The 27,417-nt window shown below is 46.3% G+C and overlaps 1 protein-coding gene across 2 annotated transcripts; it reads left to right on the forward strand.

The window, feature by feature from the left end:
• Positions 1–27,417, forward strand: TMEM231 (transmembrane protein 231). Of its 2 annotated transcripts, XR_012236649.1 has the most exons (9): positions 1–106; positions 3,143–3,317; positions 6,536–6,702; positions 10,431–10,559; positions 13,991–14,134; positions 18,441–18,522; positions 21,273–21,377; positions 23,080–24,569; positions 24,603–27,417. XR_012236649.1 is itself a non-coding variant. In XM_073605899.1 (8 exons), exons 2-8 carry the CDS (start codon positions 3,179–3,181, stop codon positions 23,250–23,252), a joined length of 939 nt encoding a protein of 312 aa, XP_073462000.1. In that variant the 5' UTR covers positions 1–106; positions 3,143–3,178; the 3' UTR covers positions 23,253–27,417. The 2 variants fall into 2 exon arrangements, 1 of the variants encoding a protein (XP_073462000.1); XM_073605899.1 differs by having other exon boundaries at positions 23,080–27,417.

Raw genomic sequence — 27,417 nt, forward strand, 5'->3', positions numbered from 1 at the left:
ACCTGACAGGCGGATGTGCTTCCGGGGAAAGGCGTCTGTTACCATGGAGATGGGAAGCTGGAGAGCGCGCGGCCCGAGAGATCCGAACTGTGTGTGATCGGAGAGGGTATGAGGGGGGCACAGGAGAAGGCATGGGGGGCACAGGAGAGGGTATGGAGGGGGGCACAGGAGAGGGTATGAGGGGGGGGCACAGGAGAGGGTATGGGGGGCACAGGAGAGGGTATGGAGGGGGGGCACAGGAGAGGGTATGGAGGGGGGCACAGGAGAGGGTATGAGGGGGGGGCACAGGAGAGGGTATGGGGGGCACAGGAGAGGGTATGGAGGGGGGGCACAGGAGAGGGTATGGGGGGGGGCACAGGAGAGGGTATGGGGGGGGGGCACAGGAGAGGGCATGGGGGGACACAGGAGAGGGCATGGGGGGCACAGGAGAGGGTATGGGGGGGGGAGACAGGAGAGGGTATGGGGGCGCAGGAGAGGGTATGGGGGGCACAGGAGAGGGTATGGGGGGCGGCACTGGAGAGGGCATAGGGGGCACAGGAGAGGGCATGGAGGGGAGACAGGAGAGGGCATAGGGGGGACACAGGAGAGGGTATGAGGGGGCACAGGAGAGGGTATGGGGGGAGACAGGAGAGGGCATAGGGGGGACAGGAGAGGGCATGGAGGGGACACAGGAGAGGGCATAGTGGGGACACAGGAGAGGGTATGAGGGGGGCACAGGAGAGGGCATGGGGGGGGCACAGGAGAGGGTATGGGAGGGACACAGGAGAGGGTATGGGGGGGACACAGGAGAGGGTATGGGGGGGACACAGGGGAGGGTATGAGGGGGGCACAGGAGAGGGCATGGGGGGCACAGGAGAGGGCATGGGGGGGCACAGGAGAGGGTATGGAGGGTCACAGGAGAGGGTATGGGGGGCACAGGAGAGGGCATGGGGGGGACACAGGAGAGGGTATGGGGGGGACATAGGAGAGGGCATGGGGGGACACAAGAGAGGGTATGGGGGGACACAGGAGAGGGTATGGGGGGGACACAGGAGAGGGTATGAGGGGGGGCACAGGACAGGGTATGAGGGGGGCACAGGAGAGGGTATGGGGGGGCACAGGAGAGGGCATGGGGGGGACACAGGAGAGGGCATGGGGGGGACACAGGAGAGGGTATGGGGGGGACACAGGAGAGGGTATGAGGGGGGCACAGGAGAGGGCATGGGGGGGACACAGGAGAGGGTATGAGGGGGGCACAGGAGAGGGTATGAGGGGGGGCACAGGACAGGGTATGAGGGGGGCACAGGAGAGGGTATGGGGGGGCACAGGAGAGGGCATGGGGGGGGGCACAGGAGAGGGCATGGGGGGGACACAGGAGAGGGCATGGGGGGGACACAGGAGAGGGTATGAGGGGGGCACAGGAGAGGGCATGGGGGGGGCACAGGAGAGGGCATGGGGGGGACACAGGAGAGGGTATGAGGGGGGCACAGGACAGGGTATGAGGGGGGGCACAGGACAGGGTATGAGGGGGGGCACAGGACAGGGTATGAGGGGGGGCACAGGAGAGGGTATGGGGGGGCACAGGACAGGGTATGAGGGGGGGGCACAGGAGAGGGTGTGGGGGGGGGACACAGGAGATAGTATGTGGGGGGGGGGACAAATGAGGGAGTCTGGGGGGGAACCAGGAGATGGTATGGGGGACACACAGGAGAGAATGGGGGGGCAGGAGAGGGTATGGGGGGACAAAGGAGATGGTATGAGGGGGCAGGAGAGGGTATAAGAGGGATGCGGTTGGGGGGATACAGGAGAGGGTATAGGGGGGACACAGGAGGGGGGATAGGGGGGGCCACATGAGAGGGTATGGGGGGACATGAGTGGGGATATACGGGATTGAGTTTAGGGGGACACGAGAGAGGGTATGGGTGGATACAGGTGGGGGATAAGGGGGAATACTAGAGGGGGTATGGGAGGAGGAGACCCAGGACAGTGTTTCGGGGGGGGGGGGTGACACTGGAGGGCGATGGAGGGACACATCAGAGCGTATATAGAGGATTGGTGGGGGGGACACTGCAGGGTATATTTCTGGGATCAGTGGGATATATACTAGATATAAGAGGATGTTATACAGGAGTGGACTTGAGGTCCATATATACACCCCCCAATTCCACAAAAGTTGAGGCGCTGTGTAAAATCTACATAAAAACACAATGCAGTGATTCGAAATCGCATAAATCCATATTTATATTCACAATAGAAACTAGAAAACATATTGAATGTTTAAACTGAAAATTTGGACCATTTTTAGAAAAAAAAAAAAAAATCAGGTAGTTTTGAAAGTGATGACAGAAACTCATCTGTAAAAAGTTGGGAAAGGGCAAGGAAAGTAAATGGTACTAATGAAGTTGTTATCAGCGCTCAGTTATCAGGAAAGGCGCCATCAATGCCGAAAGATAAATCCAGTGGATAAAGCGGTATATGCTCCCATCCAGGTGACGTTCTTTTCCAGAGAAGTCCTTCCATATCTCAGCAGGACAATGCTAAACCCCATACTGCATCTATGACAGCAGCATGGCTTCCTTGTAGAAGAGTCCGGGTCCTTAACTGGCCTGTCTGCAGTCTAGACCTTTCACTGATTGGAAATATTTGGAGCATCTTTCAATTAAAAATTACAATAAAGAAGACTCAGGACTGCTGAGCAGTTTGAATCTTATATCAGGCAACAACGGGACAACATTCCTCTTCCAAAATGCCAAAAAAAAAAAAATGATCTCCTCAGTTCCCAGAGGTTTACAGAGTGTTGGCAAAAGAAGAGGGACTCTACAATGTGGTAAACATGGCCCCGCCCCAACTTTTTTGAGACTTGTTGCTGCTATCAAATTACAAAATCACCTGATTTTTTTTTTTTCCTTAAAATTGTCAATTTTCTTAGTTTAAAAAATTGATATGTTTGCTATTGGGGAAAAAAATATGAGATTTGCAGATCATTGCATTGTTTTTTTTTTTAATGTAGATTTTAAACCGGGTCCGAACCTTTTAGGAATTGGTGTTCTAAAGGTTGGGGGTGATCTACAGAAAAGAAGGTGGGGTTTAGGTATAGGAGAGGGTGGAGTTAGGTGGAACAACATCATTAATATTTATTCCTCTGGAATTGCGTGTTTTGCAGGAAGTGAGAAGAAGTGATTGCTCTGGTCGCCTTACTATGGCCATCTATGAAGTCTACTCCCACCCCTACCTGGTCAGATACAGAACCAACATCTGCTCCAAGGCCACCCTCTTCCTGATCGCAGTGCTGCTACTTACCTACATCCCTCCATTACTAGTGTCCTATCGCAGCCAAGGTGAGACTTCGTTTTCTGCTGCTGAAAAAAAACAGTCTATCAAAAGTAATTTTTTTATGTGAATTTAACTAAACATCATTCTTCAGTGTGTATAAATCTAGTTCAGTGGGTCTCTTGAACACGGATATGTGTCCATATAGGGGTACCGATGTCACCAACATCACAACCATTTGTTTACATGTAGCTGCTGTGTGGACCTATCACTTTATCATAGGGCTGTTATTGATTAACATTTTCGTGTTCGATTAATCAATTTTTTTTTTAACCACCTCAATACAGGGCACTTACACCCCCTTCCTGCCCAAGCCATTTTTCAGTTTTCAGCGCTGTCGCACTTTGAATGACAATTGCGCGGTCATGTTACACTGCACCTTAATTAAATTTTTATCATTTTTTTCCCACAAATAGAGCTTTCTTTTGGTGGTATTTGATCACCTCTGCGGTTTTTATTTATTGCGCTATAAACAAAAGAAGAGGGACAATTTTGAAAAAACACAATATTTTTTACTTTTTGCTATAATAAATATCCAATTTTTTTTTTTTTTTTTTTAACATTTTTTTTCCTCAGTTTAGGCCGATACGTATTCTTCTACATATTTTTGGTAAAAAAAATTGCGATAAGCGTATATTGATTGGTTTGCGCAAAAGTTATAGCGTCTACAAAATATGGGATAGATTTATAGCATTTTTATTATTTATTTATTTTTTACTAGTAATGGCGGCGATCTGCAATTTTTATTGTGACTACGATATTGCGGCGGACACATCGGACACTTTTGACACATTTTTGGGACCATTCACATTTATACAGCGATCAATGCTATAAAATTGCATTGATTACTGTGTAAATGTGACTGGCAGGGAAGGGGTTAACACTAGGGGGCGCTCGAGGGGTTAATGTATGACCTAAGGAGGTGATTCTAACTGTGGGGGGAGGGGACTGACTGGGGGAGGTGACCGATCACTGTCCCTATGTACAAGGGACACGCCATCGGTCTCCTCTCCTCTCTGACAGGACGTGGATCTGTGTTTACATGCACAGATCCACGCTCCTGCTCTGTTACCCGGCAATCGCGGGTGCCCGGCGGACATCGCGGCCGCCGGGCACGCGCACCGGGTCCCGAGTGACGCAGCGGGGTGTGTATGCACCTTTTTCTGGGTTTATTTCCAGGACTTATATGCTTTTTGCGCTACATATTTCTCACTCATAGAATGCATTAAGGTGAAAAACCGTGAGGGTTTACAACCCCTTTAAAGACCTTCAAAAGAAAGCTCTGTTTGTGTGAAAAAAAAAATGCAAAAAAATTCATATAGGTACAGTGTAGCATGACCACGCAATTGTCATTCAAAGTGTGAGAGCGCTGAAAGCTGGCCTGGGCAGGAAGGGGGTGAAAGTGCCCGGTATTCAAGTGGTTAATATACCATATTTATCGGCGTATAACACACACTTTTTTTCCCCTTAAAATCAGGGGAAAAATCGCGGGTGCGTGTTAAACGCTGATCCCTCGCTGACTGTGAGCGGAGGAGCGAGCGCCGCCGACATACATACATAGCCGAGTGTACTCGGTTAGGTTCGGCTAGCTCCGCTCACAGTCACGCCCAGTCCCGCCCTATGATGGACATAACGCAGAGACTGGGCGTGACTGTGAGCGGAGCTAGCCGAACCTAACCGAGTACACTCGGCTATGTATGTATATTGGCGCCGCTCGTTTACGCCCACAGGACTACGAGAGGAGCCGAAAGAGGCCGAGATACACAGGACCGGCTCTGTGTATCTCAGCTGCACCATATTTAACCACTTCCCGCCCGCCCTATAGCGGATTGACGTCCGGGAAGTGGTTCTGTTATCCTGACGAGCGCATCGCGGCGATCGGTGGAGCGGTGTGTCAGTCTGACACACCGCTCCACCGATCTTGGTAAAGAGCCTCCGGCGGAGGCTCTTTACCACGTGATCAGCCGTGTCCAATCACGGCTGATCACGCTGTCAATAGGAAGAGCCGTTGATCGGCTCTTCCTCACTCGCGTCTGACAGACGCGAGTAGAGGAGAGCCGATCGGCGGCTCTCCTGGCAGGGGGGGTCTGCGCTGATTGTTTATCAGCGCAGCCCCCCCTCAGATCACCACACTGGACCACCAGGGATCACCACTAGGATCACCAGGGAAGGGGCAACATGTGGATGGCCAGGTATGTACCCCATGGCCATCCACATGTGCCCAGTATGCCAAATCTGTGCCAATCAGTGCCCACAAATGGGCACTGATTGGCACCATTATGTTGCAGTGATGCCCAGCAATGCCACCCTTAGGGGCATCACTGCAAACAAGCAGTGCCATCAGTGGCACCCATCAGTGTCCATTCATGCCACCTGTCAGTGCCCATCAGTGCCCATCTATCTGTGCCCATCTATGCCCATCTGTGCCAACTATCAGTGCCACCCATAAGTAACCATCAATGCCACCTATGAGTGCCCATCAATACCACCTATGAGTGCCCATCAGTGCCGCCTATAAGTGCCCATCTGTGCCACCTATGAGTGCCCATCAGTGCCGCATACCAGTGCCACCTATCGGTGCCCATCAGTGCTGCCTATCAGTGCCCATCATCAGTGCCCGTCAGTGCCACCTCATCAGTGCCACCTCATTGGTGCCACCTCATCGGTGCCCATCAGTGCCGCCGTATCAGTGCCCGTCAGTGCAGCCATATCAGTGCCCGTCATTGAAGAAGAAAACGTACTTATTTACAAAAAAGTTTTAACAGAAACAAAGAAAAACTTGTTTTTTTTCAAAATTTTCGGTCTTTTTTTATTTGTTGCGCAAAAAATAAAAACCGCAGAGGTGATCAAATACCACCAAAAGAAAGCTCTATTTGTGGGAACAAAATGATAAAAAATTTGTTTGGGTACAGTGTAGCATGACCGCGCAATTGTCATTCAAATTACGACAGCGCTGAAAGCTGAAAATTGGTCTGGGCAGGAAGGTGTCTAAGTGCCCGGTATTGAAGTGGTTAAAAACTGCAGTGACACTGACAAGTCTGCAGTGTCACTGTGCAAGGCTGCAAATGACACTACAAGGCTGCAGATGGACTTTGATAAGGCTGCATTGATGGGCATTTAAATGTAAGTTTTTTTTTTTCCTTAAAAATTTTTTTCCTTAAAATTCCCTCCTAAACATGGGGTGCGTGTTATACGTCGATAAATACAGTACTTTCATCTTTTGTAGGATTTTGGATTAAGCGAAGCACATACGAGGAGCAGCCCAACGTTCGGTTCCAGTACGAGGTTTTGCTGATCGCCTTAAACAGCACCAGTGGAGGTTATGTGGCTTGGAGCACATTTCAGCACTTCAACAGCTTGATAGGCGGGAGGCTGAGAATTCCTCTGGTCTCGGTATGTCGCACAGTTACTAGATCTGCTATTTGTAAAGTCGAGAGCAATGGAAACTTTGCTGATGGAGAAAGCATTTACGTTAATTGGCAATCTAGCTTCTGGCTTTGTCATAGTAACTTTCTTGACTATGTCACTTTCTTAAAAAAAGAAAGAATGGGCAGGCGGGACTTTTAAGGTACAAAGATATAGAAAAAACAATCAATTTGAAAAAATATACATTTTATTTGAACAATTCTTTAAAATCTCAGTAAACATTTACAAGAATTGCGTATTATTTCTTTGGACACGTATAACCTCTTCTTACTCTACATGTTTCCCTCAGAGGAGCTTCTTCAGGAATTTTTTTGAAGGGAAAAGGGGAAAATAGGAGCCCACGGGGATCAGGTGGTCTTAAAAGTCCTCCAAGGCTCTGCACAGACCACCTCCCTCCTACCTGCATAGGCAGGTCACTGGACATCAATGGCAATCAACCCAAACAATGTCACTTTCTTAATTATAGAGGATTAACGCGGAGTTCCTCCCATTTAACAGTCAGCAGCTACAAAAAGTGTATGTGGTGACTTTTAAAAATCGGACACTCACCTGTCCCACGCTCCAGCGATGCGGGTGCAGGAAGCCCCGCTCCTTTCCCCCTCCCCTTCCGAAGCGCCGACATTCTAACTGTGGGCACTCGGCTGTGACTTCACAGAGCCGCGCTGCACGCTGTGAATGGCCGGGCAATCTTCTGGGACCTGTTATGTGAAGATTGCAGGGAGGGAGGAGAGGTGAACTTCCTTCCGGCGCCGCCAAGCCCGGTGAGGTAGTGGGAGCTGGGTGCCTGTAAAAACTGGGTATCCGCTCCCCCCCCCCCCCCCCCCCAAAAAAAAGTGGCATGTCACCATCACTTAAAGTGGAAGCTCCATTTTTGGGCGGAACTCCACTTTAAAGATATTTCAGCAAGGCAAAGGATCAATTCTCACTCCTCTGGTTGAACGTGCCGCCAATCTGCTGCCCTCATGAGCTAAACTTGTTAAATCATCTTCAGTATCTGGTACGCTTCCTGTGATGTCTATTCCCCCCCGCTCTGTGGTTCCTGCCCCTGACCTCAATGTCACTACCGCATCCTGTAGAGGGGGATGGGTCTGAGGAAGGAATCACAGTGTGCAGAGGGGGGGTACTAGGCTTCTGACACTCCTGGTAGTGTCGGGCGATGAAGAATTTTTGGCCAGCTTAACTCATGAAGGACAGAGATCAGTAGATTGTGCAGGGATGCTTTTGATTCTGCAATTTAGAGACGAACTCCAGGAATAAATATATATATATTTTTTTTTTCAAAAATTCTGCAGGGTTACAAAAAGTTAAATCTCAGAAGGTTTTCGCTGCCTCCTGGATCATTGTTTGTTATATACTATTTATGCTTTCATTTTGCACCAATAGTATGGGTCCTGTGCTCTGGCAAGTGACGTGGCTCTCCTACACAACATGCCCCTCCTCTACTTACATCTCCCCACAGAACGCTTTGTACTCCATGAGCCCATTCACAAATACAACGCATGACCGAGATCAGGCTCCGTGAGTATTTGGAAGGGGGGGGGACCGGGCTCATGTAAATGATTACTTGAGCAGAATCAAAACCACATGGTAAAAGTTAAAGCGGAGTTCCAGCCGCAAAAAAGTTTTTTTCAAAATCGGCAGCTACAAGTACTGTAGCTGCGGACTTTAAATAAGGACACTTACCTGTCCAGGGAGCCCGCAATGTCGCGCCCCCCCAGGCTGATTCGTCCACAGGCTCGAGTGCAGGCGCCGCCATTCCAACTAAGGGAAATTGGCAATGGAGCCTTCAGGCTTTACAGCTGGTTTCCTACTGCACATGCGTGAGTCGCGTGGCACTTTGAATGGCCCAGCTCGTCTTCTGGGACACACACAGGTCCCAGAAGGCAGCGGGGGTGAAGGAGGAGGGCTCGCCGCAGAAGAGGACATCCTGTGCCGCGACCAAGCGAGGACGGAAGTACACTTGGTACTTAAAAAAGGTATGAAAGAAAAAAAATATTATAGCTATCCAAAAACGAGGGGTGGAGGGGTGGTCTTTAGTTTAAGACCACCTTGTAAAAGTGGGTGGAACTCCGCTTTAAGGGCATGCCATCTGGATCTCCACGGTGTGAAAACCTTCACGGCAATGGTTTCCCCCGGGAGCTAAGGGTAAATGGGTGACCAGGAGGCGGGGGCACAGAGGCGGGACCCCCACCTCAGGACCCCTATACGGGAATGGATAAAAATAAGTAGGGAAACAAAATAACAAGAAGTGAAAGAAAGAAAAAGAAATTCTGTGCAGAGAGAACATATGTGAGAAGATGAAAATAGCTCAGTGTAAAAATTGCTAAGTAGTAATGACCAGAAAAATGGCCGTAGTGCAAAACAAGTATATTTAGGGTCCCAAAAGGAACACGTGCCCTGGAAAAAACAAAATCTGTTTAAAAAAAAATGAATAATAAAATCCACCGTGAAAGATAACCGTGTCAAAATGCATGGTAACAGAATAAGTGCTAGATGTATGGTAATTACTGAGATACTAAAGAAAAAAAGAGACCTACCTACTGAAAAGGCAGGTAGGCAATTCCAAATAGTGCAGCAACATAGAGGGATACTGCACACACCCCGATGATCAGACAGGGTCTGCAGAGTGAGGGCCCCTTCTTATACCCCATGTCCTTCCCAGAGGGTCACCCAGCATCATGAAGATGTCAGCTTTCAGCTGCTGCAGAGAGAGCCATACAGGGGATCAGTTCCAGGGGATCGGTTCCAGTAACTGCTCCCCCCCCGTGCCACGCCATTCACCCTACCTGCCCACATCCCATTGCTGGCCCAAGCCCAGTACTGGAGGACCGGCGTGTCTATGAACCGAGTCTAATGATAGTTCACAGGCACAAAGACCACCCTGGCTGACGACGTACCTCCGACCCCGCGCTGAAGAAGTCCTGCCCGTAGGACGCAATGCGTATGGGGAGAGGAGCTACGTCTGGCGTCACCCGCAGCCATCTTCCTGGTTTGTAACCAGTTGTACTCACTACATGCCTGTTTGCTAGCACTCGGCCGGAGTGCTGCATTTGTAAGTGGATTTCCTTTTTACTTTACAATTAAACTTTTAAAACGGAGACTGTCTCCTTCTTTTTCGTTCTTATGTGTGATGTGACCACTGGCTGGATCATAAAGCGATCGGTACCCCAGGTGTGGGTCAAATGCTGTATGACCTTTTACAGGTCGACTCTGAGCTGAGAGATTGGAGTTATCTGTGGTGGATGGGCTACAATCACCGCTTCATTGTCTTTGTCCATCATTGCACCTTAGGAGGCTCTTCACATTCATTTATTTACAGGTTTTACCATTAATTAGATGATGATATGGACTGTTTTGTCTAATCTCATTGCGCTGCACTGTATTTTTTTTAAATATCTGATTGAGGCGTTCTGAATTGTCCTTAAGTGTCAGCTGGCATTCCTCTATTTTTTATTTTATTAATAAGTTTTTAGTCTATCTGCACAGAATATTTGTGGTTTACAAAGACCACCCATCTGTACTTTCTGTAATGCTGTTTATATTGGGCGCTGGGGAAATAACAGTCCACCACTCCACCTTTCATAACTGCACATCGATAATGAAGATGTAATATACATAACACAGGTAAAAGTCCTCTTACATTTGCTTTGTTTGGTGTTTTACAGTCTAATGAGCGGCTCTTTCCTGTTTTGTAGGCTTGGGAAGAGGATGGCAACCAAGATGGTAAAATGGACAGGCTGAACTTTAGGTTGGAGCTTCCATTGCTGCCCACAGAGAACGTGTACGGGGTGCAGCTTGTTCTGACCTTCTCATACCAGCTCTATGTACGTAGACTCCTCGTCCTATGGACCAGACAATGTTTTGTGGTGTATAGAACATTTAAAGGCTTATCTTATAAGGCATATATATTGCGCTACTGGAATAGAGAGAAAATATAAAGTACCTTCGGCCTAAATACTAATGGGGCAACTAGAAAAATGGAGGCAACCTTGGACTTTCATGGTACGGTATAGACTTACATGTCTTGTTGGTATTTTTTTAAGAATTCCTTCTTTGTGTTTTTTAATACATTTTTATTTTTATAAAAGCTGCTTCAGCATTGTAAGTCTATACCGTAGCATGAAAGTGCAAGATTGCCTCCAATTTTTCTAGTTGTCCCACTATCCTATAAGGTAAATGAGAAGTGTGGTAGCACAGAACACCCCCACCATTTCTCATTGATCTGACTGATCAAATCTGATTGGTTCCAGAGTCACTGCTCAGTTATTTGACACTTTTCAGTAGAAATACAGCACAGGGCACTGCATGCAACAGAAGTTTCCTCCAGGCAAAGAGCTTAAAGTGTTTTGTAAAGGTTCATATTTTCTTTGTTATACTTACCCTGATCCTCCTCTTTTGGGGTGCCCAACGGTGCTCCTCCCTCTTATCGGGTTCACCCCACAGAAAGCCGCTTTCCACGGGGGCACCTGTGCGGGCTAGCTCCAAAGTTCATTTACGCAGACAGCGGGACCTGGCTCTGCCCCCCAGCTCCTGTGTCCCAGGATTTGATTGACAGCAGTGGCTGCTATGAATCTGTCCAATGAGGAGAGCGACATCAGCTGAAGCCGCTGAGCTCATGCACCTCACTGGATCGGGTCGGCCTCAGGTAAGAAAAAGGGGGGGGGGGCGCCTCTGGGGGGGCTGCAGCACAGAAGGTTTTTCACCTGCACACCTGCATTAAGGTGAAAAACCACTTTAACCACTTGTACATGTACAGGATTGACTTCAAGTGGTTATACCAGCGCTACGGCTGCAGCTGCCAGCAATAACCCCAGTATCAATTTCTTAGCCGGTGATGCTCTACAAAGTAAAAGCCGGAAAGCCTGGGATCCGATCCAGCATTTGCGCCGGCTTACAATAGAGGTGTTCGGGGAATGGATAGTTTCCGATCACCTCTATGGTCTAGGACAGTGGTCTCCAAACTGCAGGCTGGAGCCAGATATTGCCCTTTGCTTGCCTTTATCGGGCCCTTGGGGGCACTATTCTATCCACTGACTCCAAAAATGGGGCATAATTTCAGTCGCTGACACCATCAAAAGGGCTCAATTCCTCTTAATGACACAAACGACAGGGCACAATTCCTTCCATTGACACCAATGATGGGGAACTAGTCCTCCCACTGGCACCAAAGATAGGGCATGGTTTACTCCCACTGGATGACAGGACGTTTTCCACACCCATTGGTTCAAGTCTACCTCCTCTTAAAGTATGAAGGACTGTAAACTGGCCCCTTGTTTAGAAAGTTCCGAGACCCCCTGCTCTAGGAGACTGGAAGCAAAGAGCATTTTCATCACTTCGAAGGGGTATTTCACATTCACAGTGTTTGCCATTGTGCAGCAATTCCCAGAACCATGCCTTTAGAGACCACTCTTAGCTTTGCTCTTTTAAATATTCATCCGTGTCACCCACATGCAGAGAAAAGATGCTCCCATAGCATAATACCATTTTCCAAAAGTTTTATTGAGTGTATACAGTTGAAAACATACTCGCATCCTCTCTGTATGTGTAAAACGTTTTAAAAACCAGGAAGCTGGGACGATTCGTGTTCCACGGCTCCAAACTCGAAGTGATGCAAAGATGCTAGAAGCTCCGCCCGACACGTTTCGTCATCTAGACATCATCTGTAGCTGCCTTTATGATCTATTTAGCCATCTGCGTAGGACCACTCATAACCTCTTTTCATGTATTGTAGTTTGTCGCCATTCCAGATGCTTGCGCAATTTTAAAGAGTGGCATGTTAGGTATCTATTTACTCGGCATAACATCACCTTTATATTTTACCAAAAAAAAATGGGTTATGTAGTGTGTTTTTTTTGCATTAACCCTTTCATGACTAAGCCTATTTTTGAAATGTGGTGTTTACAAGTTAAAATCCGTATTTTTTGCTAGAAAATTACTTAGAGTTCCCAAACATTATATATATTTTTTTAGCAGAGAATCTAGAGAATAAAATGGCGATTGTTGCAATATTTTATATCACACGGTATTTGTGCAGCGGTGTTTTAAACGCAAATTTTTGGAAAAGGGACACTTTCATGAATTTTAAAAAATTCAAACAGTAAAGTTACCCCAATTTTTTTGTATAATGTGAAAAAATAGAGTAAATAGATACCAAACATGTCACCCTTTATAATTGCACGCACTCGTAGAATGGCAACAAACTACGGTACCTATGAATTTCCATAGGCGACGCTTTTTTTTACGGTTACCAGGTTTGAGTTACAGAGGAGGTCTAGGGCTAGAATTATTGCTCTCGCTCTGACGATCGCGGCAATGTCTCACATGTGTGATTTGAACACCGTTTACATATGCGGGCGCGACTTCCGTATGTGTTTTCTTCGCTGCGCGAGCTCGCAGGGACGGGGGCGCTTTAAAAATTTTTTTTTTTTTTTTTTTTAATTTTATTTTTTTTTTATACTTGTAAATTGTGTTTAAAAAAAACATTTTTTTAAAAAATTTTTATTGCTGTCACAAGGAATGTAAACATCCCTTGTGACAGTAATAGGTGGTGACAGGTACTCCAAAAGACCCCCCATCCCTCCTTTGCACTTCACAGTATTCAGATCGCCGAAAACGGCGATTCTGAACACTGTATATTTTTTTAAAACCGGCGCCATTGGCAGCCGAGTAAACGGGAAGTGACGTCATAACGTCGCTTGCGCGTTTACATTAAGAAAGCTGGAACGAAGCCGCCCACAGCTTCGTTCCAGCCCGCCCCCAGCAGCCGATTGGACACCGGGCCTCCCGATCGCACGGGAGGCCAGGTAAGAGCGGCGGGAGGGGGGGATGTCCCGTCCCGCTCCTCCAGTATAACAGCCGTGCGGCTTTTAGCCGCATCGGTTGTTATATACGGTTAGCCGATCGCCGGCACTAAACAACGGTACCGGGATGATGCCTGCAGCTGCGGGCATCATCCCAGTATAACCCCAGAAAGCCGAGTACGCAGATGTGCGTACGGTCGGCGGGAAGGGGTTAAAAATCATTAAAGTGGATTTTTTCCAAAAACATTGCGTTTTGAAAAACCGCTGCGTAAATACCATGTGACATAAAAAATTGCATAACCCACCAATTTTATTTTCTAGGACCTCTGCTTTAAAAAAATATATAATGTTTGGGGGTTCTATGAAATTTTCTATCAAAAAATACAGATTTTTATTATTTATTTTTTTCCAGGTGTTTGCTGTTCTAAAATACTGTATCTCTATGATTCTTTCAGAGGATGTCTACATTTGTAATGCAGAGCATGGCGTTTATTCAGCATGCGTCTCCACTTCCTGGAGCCCAGCTTTACATCAATGGAGACCTGAGACTACAACAGAGACAGCTGCTGAGACACCAAGGCCTGGACACCACCTACAATGTAAGAAGAGTAAACCAGCTACAGAGGCAGACCCCTCTGCCAATACCAATAATTCAGTTTGGCGTGGGTGCTGGCAAGTTGTATTACATTTGGCACGTTGTATTACGTTTATCTCTTGGAACAGCCCCAATTACAGTAAAGAAAAAAGTATTTGACCCCCCTGCTGATTTTGTACGTTTGCCCACTGACAGAGAAATGATCAGTCTAAAATTTTAATGGTCGGTTTATTTTAACAGTGAGAGACAAAATAACGACAAAAAATATCCAGAAAAAACGCATTTCAAAAAAGTTATAAATTGATTTGCAATTTAATCCCCTATCAATCAGCAAGATTTCTGGCTCCTAGGTGTCTTCTATACAGGTAACAAGCTGAGCTTAGGAGGACTCTCTTAAAGGGAGTGTTCCTAGTCTCAGCTTGTTACCTGTATAAAAGACACCTGTCCACAGAAGAAATCAATCAGATTCCAATCTCTCCACCATGGCCAAGACCAAAGAGCTGTCCAAGGATGTCAGGGAGAAGATTGTAGACCTACACAAGGCTGGAATGGGCTACAAGACCATCGCCAAGCAGCTTGGTGAGAGGGTGACAACAGTTGGTGCGATTATTCACGAATGGAAGAATGAGAACGGTGAGGAATCAGCCCAGAACTATATGGGAGAATCTTGTCGATCTCAGCTGGGACCATAGTCACCGAAAAAACAATTGGTAACACACTACACCGTAAAGGACTAAAATCCTGCAGCGCTGCAAGGTCCCCCTGCTCAGGAAAGCACATGTACAGGACCATCTGAAGGTTACTAATGAACATCTGAATGATTCAGAGGAGAACTGGGGGAAAGTGTTGTGGTCAGATGAGACCAAAATCAAGCTCTTTGGTATCAACTCAACTCGCCGTGTTTGGAGGAGGAGGAGGAATGCTGCCTATGACCCCAAGAACACCATCCCCCACCGTCATACATGAAGGTGGAAACATTATGCTTTGGGGGTTTTTCTGCTAAGGGGACAGGACAACTTCACCGCATCAAAGGGACGATGGACGGGGCCATGTACTTTCAAATCTTGGGTGAGAACCTCCTTCCCTCAGCCAGGGCATTGAAGATGGGTCATGGATGGGTATTCCAGCATGACAATGACCCAAAACACACGGCCAAGGCAACAAAGGAGTGGCTCAAGAAGAAGCACATTAAAGTCCTGGAGTGGCCTAGCCAGTCTCCAGACCTTAATCCCATAGAAAATATGTGGAGAGCGCTGAAGGTTCAAGTTAACAAACGTCAGCCTGGAAACCTTAATGACTTGGAGAGGATCTCCAAAGAGGACAAAATCCCTCCTGAGATGTGTGAAAACCTGGTGGACAACTACAAGAAACGTCTGACCTCTGATTGCCAACAAGGGTTTCTCCACCAACTACTAAGTCATGTTTTGCGAAGGGGTCAAATACTTATTTCGCTCATTAAAATGCAAATCAATTTATAACTTCCTTTGAAATGCGTTTTTCTGGATATTTTTGTTATTCTGCCTCTCACTGATAAAATAAACAGACCAATAAAATTACAGACTGATCATTTCTTTGTCAGTTGGCAAATGTACAAAATCAGCAGGGGGTCAAATACTTTTTTTTCCCCTCACTGTATAACTCTGCTTTCCTCCATATGGCACGGCAGGTACAAGTCTCAGTCATGGCGTCCCACCACACCCCAAAAGAGTTTTCATTATACAAAATAAATAACTGGGGAGTTCAGCTGTCAGAGAATCACCCAATTCCTATGGCCTAGCAGTCTTGGTAAAGTCACAAGTTATTACAGGAAATCTTAGCAATGCAGATGTTTAGGGACCACATGAGCCCACTGACCGGTATCCATTTAGCCCTCATGCACACAGGCTGTTAAAAAAACGTTATGAAAACGCCAGTATCTTTGCAGTGATTTTTTTAAACTTTTTTCAGCGTTTTTCAGCGTTTTTCAGCGTTTTTTTTTTTTTTCAAATTTTTTTTTTTTTTTTTTCAATGGATCAAAAACGCTAAAAAACGTTGGTGAATGACGTTTTTGAGCGTTTTTCAGCGTTTTTCAGCGTTAGAGCGTTTTTACAGCTGAAAAACGTCTCTCAGAACCCACTGGTCCTGGGTGTTTTTTTACAGCTTAAAAACGCCTATGCCACTTGCAGCTCAAAAACGCCTAGGTGGGCATGAAGCCATAGACTAACATAGACAGGCCTTTTTAAGCTGCAAAAAAAGCTCAAAAAAGCAGCTGTAAAAACGTCCGTGTGCATGAGGACTTAGACTCATAGGTGGCAGCGCTGATCAGAGTGATATTAAGCCAAAAATTAAAGACTCTATAAATCAAACAAAAAAATACATATGTTGAGATAAAACGTCCATCTATATGAAAGTGGTAATGTTCAAAGCCTTAAGCCCATGTGACTAATCTTCTATGAATGAATGATTTGTATAGCACTGCACATGCGAACTGAATCGCCTCAAGGCGCTAGGTCTCTCCTGTGTTGTCCAGCTCCTTAGAAGAGGTAGGTCTTGACTTTCTTCCTGAAGGCCTGATGGTTTGGATGTGGGTAGGTAGAGCGTTCCATAGCCGTGGTCCTTGGACTGCAAATCTTCGTTCTCCTTTTGTTTTGTAGCGGGTTTTTGGAATAACGAGGAGGTTTTGGTTTCTATTGTGATGATTAGGTAAATCCTCCACCGCACCGCAGTGATAACCCCACATAGAGCGCACGCTTACCACAAGGCAAGCTTTGGAAGCTTGTGACCTGTTACCCGGCCAGGGCCTTTATCCAAAGGGGGAATCAAGGAGCGATAATCCAACAATCCCCACAGAGGGGTCAGCACCAGCACAGAACTCGGCAAAACAAAAGCCTTTAAGGACTGTGTGTGACTAGAACACCCGTTCATGCTGCGGTTAGATCTGTCGTGTATTGCCTAGTGTCATCCCTTTTAAACAAAATATCTGATGGCATCTGGATAAGGATACCTCTAATAAAGGCTTTTGTTTTGCCGAGTTCTGTGCTGGTGCTGACCCCTCTGTGGGGATTGTTGGATTATCGCTCCTTGATTCCCCCTTTGGATAAAGGCCCTGGCCGGGTAACAGGTCGCAAGCTTCGAAAGCTTGCGACCTGATTGCATGAGCACATGGCATTTGGGGTATGCAATGCTCAGAGATACTGTTACTTTGCCCTGCAAGGTGACAGGGTCTCTTTTAGGCAGAACTCCACCTTTGTAAAGGAGCCGCATCAACAAAGCAGTGCAGGAGGCATCAACAAGACACTGAGAGCAACTAGCAATTTCCCCTTTTCACTTATCAGAAGAAGATACGGATGGGTTACATCACTGTGGATTTAGACATCGGGGCCTTACAAAGGTCAGAATGACTTTGTTTTTTTCTTTTTCTTTTTATTAGAGTTTAGCTTTAAGATTTTCTATAAGATACTCAGGAGCCAAAAAGTCTTTTGTTGTTTTTTTGATTGAACTAATAATAACCCTTCTAACTTTGATTGTCTGGGTTAGAAACTTCTTTTGCCCCAAAACTATCATTGAAACAAACAAAAAACTTTTTTTTTTTTTTTTTGGATATCATAGGGAATGTTTAAAAGAACTGTCAGTTTTTTTTGCCATCTGTATCCCATTAAGGAACTTACAGTGCCTTGAAAAAGTATTCATACCCCTTGATGGTTTCCACATTTTGTCATATTACAACCAAAAACGTAAATGTATTTTATTGGGATTTTATGTGATAGACCAACACAAAGTGGCTCATAATTGTGAGGGGGTTCTACAAAGTATTGACTCAGGGGGGGCGCAATACAAATGCCCCTCACACACACACACACTTTTCACATATTTATTTTTAACAAATGTTGAAAACCATTTATCATTTTCCTTCCACTTCACAATTATGCTCTACTCATTGAAAATAAAAGTCAAGAAAAATCCCAAATTTTGGGTTGTCCCCAGAAAAGTAATAGAGGGGAAATCTTCCGATAGGGACACCGGTTATCGTGACCTGGGGAGTCCTAAAGAGTTTCCCTTTAAGTTTTAGGGATTTCCTGTCACTTCCTGTTTGGCTATGGGACAGGAAGTGAAGGGAAATCTCCCCAATGGGACACAGATTGCTGAAATAAACTTGACATGAGTTATAGCCCTTCCTTGCTCTATCCAAAATGGAAAAGAAAAAAAAGTGTTGCCCATAGTTCTTCTTTAAGTTAGTAGAAGGTGACACAGACCGTTCACCTTTCTAACTTTTGGTGGGTGAGGCCATCATTATACTATAACTGCTCACACTGCTATCTTTCATTTGCTAGATTTCCGTAATTAATGGATCCAGCCCATATGCAAGCTCTTATGACCTCACAAACATCATATCGTCCTATCAGGAGAGGAACGGTAAGTCCAGAAAAAGTCCTCGCTGTCAAAGAGAAGTATACAAAAAAAGTGTCAACCACCACAACCTATACCTATCCTCTGCAGGAAGGTGTGCAAGGAAGGGCAATGCACATCCCAGACAAAAGATTTCCCAGCTCACTTACCAGCCAGCCAGCAAAACAACCAAATTGTCTCTATTTGCACACATTTTCATTTGCCGGGTGCCGATAGACATTGAGTTCGCAGTACCAGCAGATCAGCTCCCGCTGTGTATAATTGCAGCAGGTGCAGGCCGGCGGGCAGGGTACATGCGCGCCCCCAACCCGGAAGTGTCTGATATTTTACCAAGTACGTGATCCGGCACAGCAGTGCCACTTTGCCGCTGTGTACTTAAGTTATATGGTTGGCAAGTGGTTAAGAGTCTCCCAAGTTGAAGCATATATAGCTGTGGATAGATTAACCACTTCAGCCCCGGAAGGATTCACCCCCTTCCCCATTCACACCTGAGCGTAGTGTTTTCAGGCAGAAAATTTGCGCAATTTTACCACGATTTTTGCCACGTTTTTGCCACCTGTACAAAAGGTCACCAATGTAAAAAGCAGAAAAACGCCCAAATCTGCCTAAATAAAAAAAAGTTCCAGAACTTGTTTGAGCTTCAGGCGTTTTGGAGTGGAGATGTGAACCGTCTCCATAGAGAATAATGGATTTTTTTTCCCCTCCAGCGTTTTGTAGCTTCAGGCTTCAACCTACAAAACGCTCAGGTGTGAATGGGGCCTAACTGAAAATTGCGTGCGACGTTGCAAAAAAAAAACAACAAAAAAAGAATCTCAATTTTCAAAAAAAAATGAAAATTTTTTTCACTTTTTGCTATAATATCCAAAAAAAAAATAAAAAAAACCACTTTTCAGTTTAGGTCAATATGTATAATTCTATATATTTTTGGTAAAAAAAATTGCAATAAGCGTATATTCATTGGTTTGCGCAAAAGTTATAGCATCTACAAAATAGAGGATAGATTTATGGCATTTTTATTATTTTTTTTACTAGTAACGGTGGTGATCAGTGATTTTTAGCGGGTCTACGTCATTGCGGTGGACTGATCGGACACTTTTGACACTTTTTTGGGACCAGTGACATTTAGCCCGGGTTCACACTTGTGCGAACACAGACATCGCATGTGATTCGCACCCCCACAGCAGTGCCCATCGCATGCAATGTCTGTGCGATGCGAGTTCAGCCATACAGTATGGCTGAACTCGCATTGGAAAATAGTGCAGGGACTCCCCCCCCCCCCCGCACTGGAATCGGATTGCATGGGTGTTCTCACCCATGCGATCGATTTCCTGTGCGAGTTCGCACTGCCATCTGTGAACAGATCTGGGGGTGTCATTAGCATTGTATTGACACCCGCAGCTGTTCACAGAGGGCAGTGTGATGAACTGGCTGCGGAAGAGATGTGATGCGGGATTTGGCGCTGGTTCCCGTATCGCTATAGTGTGAACCTAGGCTCATATAGCGACCAGTGCTGTAAAAATGCACTGATTACTTTATAAATGACACTGGCAGGGAAAGGGTTAAGTGTGTCTTAGGGAGGCGTTTCTAACTGTGAGGGGGAGGGGACTGACTGGGAGTAGAGAGAGATCGCTGCTCCTGATCACTAGGAACAGACAATCACACTGTACTCTCCTGACAGAACGGGGATCTGTTTGTTTACGATGTGGAGCGATCGCGGGTGGCTATGGCGCAGTGCCACTGTAACTGCTACACGAAGCGCCATGTACAGCGATTCGCGCAATAGAGCCGCCCTGCCGCAGTTTAACTGCAGCGACTGGTCAGCAAGTGGTTGTAAACCTCACACATGAGGTATGAACAAAGCATAACCCTCCATAGTGTGTACTTGTCTCACTCCAGAGCACTAAGTGTCATTTCTGTCTGCTGCCTCCTTCCTCTGCTATCTGGATGAGTCACTTCTGACAAGTCTTCCTGACACCAAGAGATAAAAGGTGACAGGGGAGGGAGCTCCAGCTGATTGACAGCCTCAGCTCTGTTCCTGTATGGAGTGGGGGGGGGGGGGGTGTCCTTTCCCTTCAATCAGCTCTCAGAACTCTCCTTGCTGAACTCTGCAGAGTGTAATTTCAGCTCCCCGCCCACAGCTCAGACAAGCTTTATAAACTCTGGACTTTGAACAGATGTAGAGAAGAGAAGACCGCAGATAAACAGGTACAACTTATTTAGGAGGGTTTGATTAACCTCTGAGGCCAGTCACTTCACTGGGTATATGGAAGGGTTTACAACTACTTTTAAGAGCAGGTGTGCCTGGAGGGAGCCCACTCCTCCTTAAAAGCACAGGGACGCACGGGACGCTCAACAAGGGCACAATGGCAGCTGAAGACATCCAGTGCTTCCCCCGCACCCAATTCAACCAACTACATAAAAAAGTACTGCAGAAACCACCCCAACCTATAACTAGCCTTTGTAGGAAAGTGCACATGGAAGGGCAACACACATCACAAACGTACATCCTTTGTGCTTTTAGGGATCATACTGTATATGTGCAAACAAAACCCTCAGTTTTCACCGTGAATTGTTGGAAAGGACCAATTTTGTTGTTTTGCAGGCTGGCTGGTAAATGTGCTGGGAAATCTTTTGTTTGGCAAAGTGGAGAAGTGTAGGAACCATTGGAGGGATTCTCTCTCACCTCCTGTCCCCCCTTTTGGGTCATTGTGTGTGTTTCGAAGGTCATAGTTTGGGGATGTTTTGTGTCATTACAGTGACCACCGTCCTGGACAACCCGAGTCCAATATGGCTTGTTGGACGAGGTGCATCAGATCCATTTGTGGTCAATGCGGTGATCAGGTACCCCGTGGAGATCATTTCATATCCTTTTTATGTTACTTTTTATTATAATAATACTTTTTAATCCTTACTTTTTACTATATCGTTAGATGCCAGAGTTATATCTTGTAGATCTCTAGCACAGATGCTGTGCATGGGTCCTTTTCCTGCACGATTCCAGTGTCCGTAGGGCGATCCGATCAGGTCTGCCTGTCGGTTTTTCAGGCGGATCTGATCGGACCCTCTATTGTTCTCTATGGAGTGTGGCGGATGTCAGCGGACATGGGTTTACTGACACCAGCCGATCCGATGCTGCCTGCCAAAAACATTCCCCATCTATCCGGCAGATCGGATTGGATGACAGTCAGATGGAAGTGGACAGGTGGTCCGTTTCCATCCATAGAGAACAGCGAGGGGGAGGGGGGGGGATTGTCTGTGTCCGGACCTGTCATCCCCCTGCTCAGTGGAGAGATCCCCCGCTAAACAGGTGGATGCGCTTCATGGAGTCCGCCCCGCATGAAAGGGACTGAACTCCGAAGGACTTCTCGACGGAGTTCCGATGAAATAGACTTGCCTACACACGATGCCACTAAAGTCCGATCGTTTCAAACGTGATGACGTACGACCGGACTAGAAAAGGAAGTTCATAGCCAGTAGCCAATAGCTGCCCTTGCGTCGTTTTCGGTCCATCGGACTAGCATACAGACGAACAGTTTTTTCAATAGGAATCGAGTCCGTTAGAAAGATTTGAAACATGTTTTATTTCTAAGGTCTGTCAGATTTTTCGACAGAAAAGGTCCGATAAAGCCCACACACGATCGGAATATCCGACGGATTCGTTCCATCGGTCCTTTTCTGCTGGAAAGTCCCGTCATGTGTACGCCGCATAACTTTTAGAAAACTGCGAGGAGGCAGCTTTTTATTGCTAAAAAGACACGCTATGTCTTTTCTGCAGTATTGTAAACATACATGCCTGCTCGCAGTTTTCTATCGAACGTACACAAACATACCACTCATTAATAAAGTGTAGTGGTGGGGCGGGGGGAGTAAATGGCATTTTTTGGGGGGTGATTAAGGATCCATGTAGGGGAATTTTTAAGGGATCCATTTATAAAGAGGTGGATGTGACTGTGACAGCAAATGTTCTGAACATGAAGAATCAATCGCTGCCCTTGAAACTCATGGACCTTGAGGATTCATTGCAGAGAATGTTTGTGAATGTCATATTCACCACTTTATCAATAGTAGACACTTTGGGGAGACTTACAAAAACTGGAATACTCAGAATCTGCTGCAGCTGTGCATGGCAGCCAATCAGCTTCTAACTTCTAACTTGTTCAATTGAGCTTTGACAATAAAACCTGGAAGCTGATTGGTTTCTATGCAGAGCCGCACCAGATTATGTGTGCTCCAGTGTTAGTAAATCTTCCCCTATGTATCTTGGTGAAATTTAGTAGAGCTTTCTAGTTTGCAGTTTTTTTTTGGGCATTGAATATTCTGCACCACAAAATAATGGCACCATGGTTCCTAAGTGAAAAGCAAACATGCCATGCACCGTCTGGGCTACTGCCCCTTTACTGCCCCAAGGTCATTGTTCTATGCCGAGTCTGTTTTGTATCTGGGATATGGTCACCAAATGTTGCTTATGTTACATTCATTTCCTCCTCTACTTCCTTTCCTTTTTTATTCCATGTGAATTCCCTCTGGGAATTAATACCAGTTGTGTCCTTAATAAATTCTGCACATATCAGCCTGGATTTTGGGAGATGATCAAATTCGGCTGGGTTCAGTATGTCAGTGTCCTGCTCATCTTCCTCTGGGTCTTCGAGAGGGTGAAGATCTTCGTCTTTCAGAACCAGGTCCTCACTACAGTCCCGTCTCCACCTTCGTCCTTATTGAAGCAGCACCAGAGCTAACCTTAGCTCCTTTAGAGGCTGGCACACATTGCAAGTGCTCCTCGGCAGGGATGTCCACATAGGGCTTGACTTTGGTTAAAGGACCACTATACCAAAAATGTTTTATGGTCAGCTGAGCTAGAAATATTCTTAACTGTAAGAAAAAGGCCCCATACCTGCTCCAAAACTGAGATACAAATTCTTTTTTTTTTTTCTGTGCAACCTGTTGCTCTATATTTTGCTGCTGGTAGAGGTGAAAGAAGATGAAGGAATGTTAGTTGGTCATCATCTTATATGGGATAAGTTTACAAAATGGTCATCTGTTGGGCTAGATGGCTCCCTTCAATACTACCTAGGTTTTCAATGGAGTCAACTCTATACTAGTGTTGGTAGCAGACAAACCACAGCCCCTGGGAAGTATCTTCAAATAATTTTGCATTCCTTGCAGTGCTCCTCAGAAGTACAAAAAGACACATTGCTCTATTATGCAAATATGGCCTTTCTGCACTCCTCTCCTTGAGATTTGAAATCCTGAGAGTTGACCTGTCCCCGAGTTTCAAAGTCTGAGAGATGGCTTACTTCTAGGTGTTGCTATTTAGGCTTTGGACTGCTCCCAAGTATCAAAGTCTGAGAGCTGGCCTTCCCCCGAGTAACAAGGTCTGAGAGATGGCCTTCCCCCGAGCAACAAGGTCTGAGAGCTGGCCTGCCCCCATATTTCAAAGTCTGAGTACTAGCCTGTACCTGGGTTTGAAAATCTAACAGCTAGCTTGTTTTCTCTCAATATTCAGAGTCTAAAAGCTGGCCTTTTATGAGTTTTGAAGTTCAAAACCTGGCCTGCCCTGAGTTTCAAAGTCAGAGAGCTGGTCTGCCCCCCTAGTCTTGAATTCTGAGTGCCGACCTGCCCCTGAGTTATGGATTCTGAGAAGCTGGCCTGCCCCCCAGGTATTGAAGTCTGAGAAGCTGGCCTGCCCCCAAGTATCGAAGTCTGAGAAGCTGGCCTGCCCCCAAGTATCGAAGTCTGAGAAGCTGGCCTGCCCCCAAGTATCGAAGTCTGAGAAGCTGGCCTGCCCCCAGGTATCGAAGTCTTAGAAGCTGGCCTGCCCCCAGGTATTGAAGTCTGAGAAGCTGGCCTGCCCCCAAGTATCCAAGTCTTAGAAGCTGGCCTGCCCCCAAGTATCGAAGTCTGAGAAGCTGGCCTGCCCCCAAGTATCAAAGTCTTAGAAGCTGGCCTGCCCCCAAGTATCGAAGTCTGAGAAGCTGGCCTGCCCCCAAGTATCAAAGTCTGAGAAGCTGGCCTGCCCCCAAGTATCAAAGTCTTAGAAGCTGGCCTGCCCCCAAGTATCGAAGTCTGAGAAGCTGGCCTGCCCCCAGGTATCGAAGTCCGAGAAGCTGGCCTGCCCCCAAATATCAAAGTCTGAGATGCCGGTTTTCCCCCAGGTATCGAACTATGAGAAGCTGGCCTGCTCCCAAGTATCAAATTCTGATAAGCTGGTCTGCCCCCGAGTACTGAAGTCTGAGAAGCTGGCCTACCCCCTACTTTTACAATCTGAGACCTGGGCTGCCTACTTCCAGCTTCTGCACCTTATTGTTGCCAGTGAGAAGTATCGAAGTCTGAGAAGATGGCCTGTCCCCAAGTATCAAAATCTGAGAGCTGGCCTGCCCCCAAGTATTTGATACCTGGGGAAGTTGGTTTTCCCCAAGTATCAAACTATGAGAAGCTGGCCTGCTCCCAAGTGTCAAAGTCTGAAAAGCTGGTTTTCCTCCTATTTTTGGAATCTGAGGTGGGCCGAGTTTTGAAGTCTGAGACCTGGGTTGTCCCCTCCCAGCTTATTCACCTTAACTGTTGTCAGTGAGACTAAGCATACCACTTACAAGGCAAAACTTAATTTATGAAAATCCTATCATTTGTGTATAGTGGTCCTTTTTGAAGTCCTTCAATCTTACTCTAGCGCAGCCTTTCTCAACCCTTTTATCCCAGAGGAACCGTTTGAAATAATTTTCAGGTTTCCGGGAATCTCAGGTCAGAATGACACCCTTGTAGTCATTCCGCTGTGGCTTTGCCAAGTGGCACTGGACCTGGAACTATGCAGGAAACCTCAAATAGAAGGTCACAGCTCAAGGACCCCAAGCCACCCTTTGAGGAACCCTGGTTGAGAATGGCAGCTCTAGAGGTATGACAATCTAGACTTCATGTTTGCTAAGCCATAAAACAGCCAAATAATATATATATTTTTTATATATTACAGTATACTGGAGAGTTAAATGTTCCAGTAGTTTCTACATATCTCTAGGACTCCAGAGGTGAGTTTTTCTTAGTGGAGTTCCTGGAAACCAAGAAAGAGAGTCTCATTCCTTTAAAGTGTATATAAAGCTCAGAACTTTTTTTTCCCCCTCAGTTTAAATAGAATGTAGAGGGTCTAGAACCTCTGTCAGGTTTTTATTGCTGTCTATGTCCCCCACTAAGGAGATTCCCTTTCTTTATTGGTTCTGGTGACCATTGTCTTCAGTACAGAAAGTGATGGGAAATCCACAATTTTACAGTGGGAAATCTCCCAGTGGAGGTACATGTTCTGGAGACAACTGGCAAAAAGGGGATATCTCCTTGTTTTGTCAGGATCACCTCTTACTTCCCGCTGTGTGTCTGGGACAGGAAGTGAAGCATATTCTCTTAGATGGGACACAGACAGCAAAAACAAAAAGCTGACAGGGATCTTAACCATTCCCTTCTCTATCCAGAACTAAAAAATTGGCTTTAAAAAAATATTAAAGAACATCTATCAATGTGGACCGCTACTACTGATTTCCTTCTGGAAAATGTCAGTTTCCTGGCTGTATGTGGTTTTATTACTTTGCCCCCAGTGGATCATCATGACAACCAGGCAAGTAGCATTTTCAAAGGGAGAACATCAACGACGGTTTACACGTTTGCAGGATGCCTTTCAGACTTGTGCTTTTTATTTTCGGCATCAGATATTGTATAGAAGGATGAATAAGGCTCCCAAGCCCCTACCCCAGAAGCAAGCAATTTAGTTATTGGGGCCTATAACGGTGACCTCACTAAGGGGCCGCATGTTCAGTTTGGCCACATTATACTACAGCGTACGCCCGTGCAAAGGCCGAGTTTGCCTGCAGAGGGATGCACAGGTGTATCATGCATGCCCATTCATGTCAAATGGGATGCGCTGTATTTGGGCCGTGCATGCACATGGATGTCAAATTGGGTGCAGCCACTGTGTCCGTGCACAGATGTCAAATTGGGCACAGCGGCTGTGTCCGTGCACGGATGTAATACTGGATGTGGCGGCTCTGTCCCTGCACAGATGTCAAATTGGGCACAGCGGCTGTGTCCGTGCACGGATGTAATACTGGATGTGGCGGCTCTGTCCCTGCACAGATGTCAAATTGGGTGCAGCGGCTGTGTCCGTGCACGGATGTAATATTGAATGTGGCGGCTGTGTCCGTGCATGGATGTCAAATTGGGTGCAGCGGCTGTGTCTGTGTATGGATGTTAAATTGGGTGCAGCGGCTGTGTCCCTGAACAGATGTCAAAATGGGCACAGAGGCTGTGTCCATGCACGGATGTAATACTGGATGTGGCTGCTGTGTCCGTGTATAGATGTCAAATTGGGTGCAGCGGCTGTGTCCCTGCACAGATGTACCAGGCAAACACTGCCCTCACATGGGTGTATGCTGTAGTATGCCCATGTGAACGACCCCTAAGCGATGCCCTCTGATCCCTGGGAGCTGCAGTTAAACATGACCAATTGTCAATATCTACTTCATGGCCTTCTTTGAATATTATATTCCCCAAGGTTTTTATGTCACATTGTATTTTTATACAAATATGAGCACGTTGACTGTCCACATTCTGCAACTTTGAATGCGAAATTTGATTGCAGGTTCCCCCTGCAGCTCCCAGCAATAGAAGGACATATGCGATATCGCATGCATTGCCAGTTACCTCTGCTGTGCCGTGTACTTACAGCTGATGGAACACAATGGGTGGGTCTTGTTCTTAGCTGAACATTTTAGGGAGAGAGTTTGACACACTTACTGTACCTTTTATTTTATTAAGCCACAAAAAAAAATCCACATTTTTCAGCACTGTTAATTATGATTAATGATTTCTTACCAAATATTTTCTAAAATGTTTTGTAATAGTTTCAATAAAAAAATGAAGAACTAA

The sequence above is a fragment of the Aquarana catesbeiana genome, linkage group LG11, assembly GCF_042186555.1.
Source record: "Aquarana catesbeiana isolate 2022-GZ linkage group LG11, ASM4218655v1, whole genome shotgun sequence".
NCBI lineage: Eukaryota > Metazoa > Chordata > Amphibia > Anura > Ranidae > Aquarana > Aquarana catesbeiana.

Coding starts and splice junctions, on each gene's coding strand:
- TMEM231 (XM_073605899.1), top strand. CDS start 3,179: ATGGCCATCTATGAAGTCTACTCCCACCCCTACCTGGTCAGATACAGA. Junction 6,703..10,430: donor TGAGAATTCCTCTGGTCTCG/GTATGTCGCACA, acceptor CCTGTTTTGTAG/GCTTGGGAAGAGGATGGCAA. Junction 10,560..13,990: donor CCTTCTCATACCAGCTCTAT/GTACGTAGACTC, acceptor TGATTCTTTCAG/AGGATGTCTACATTTGTAAT.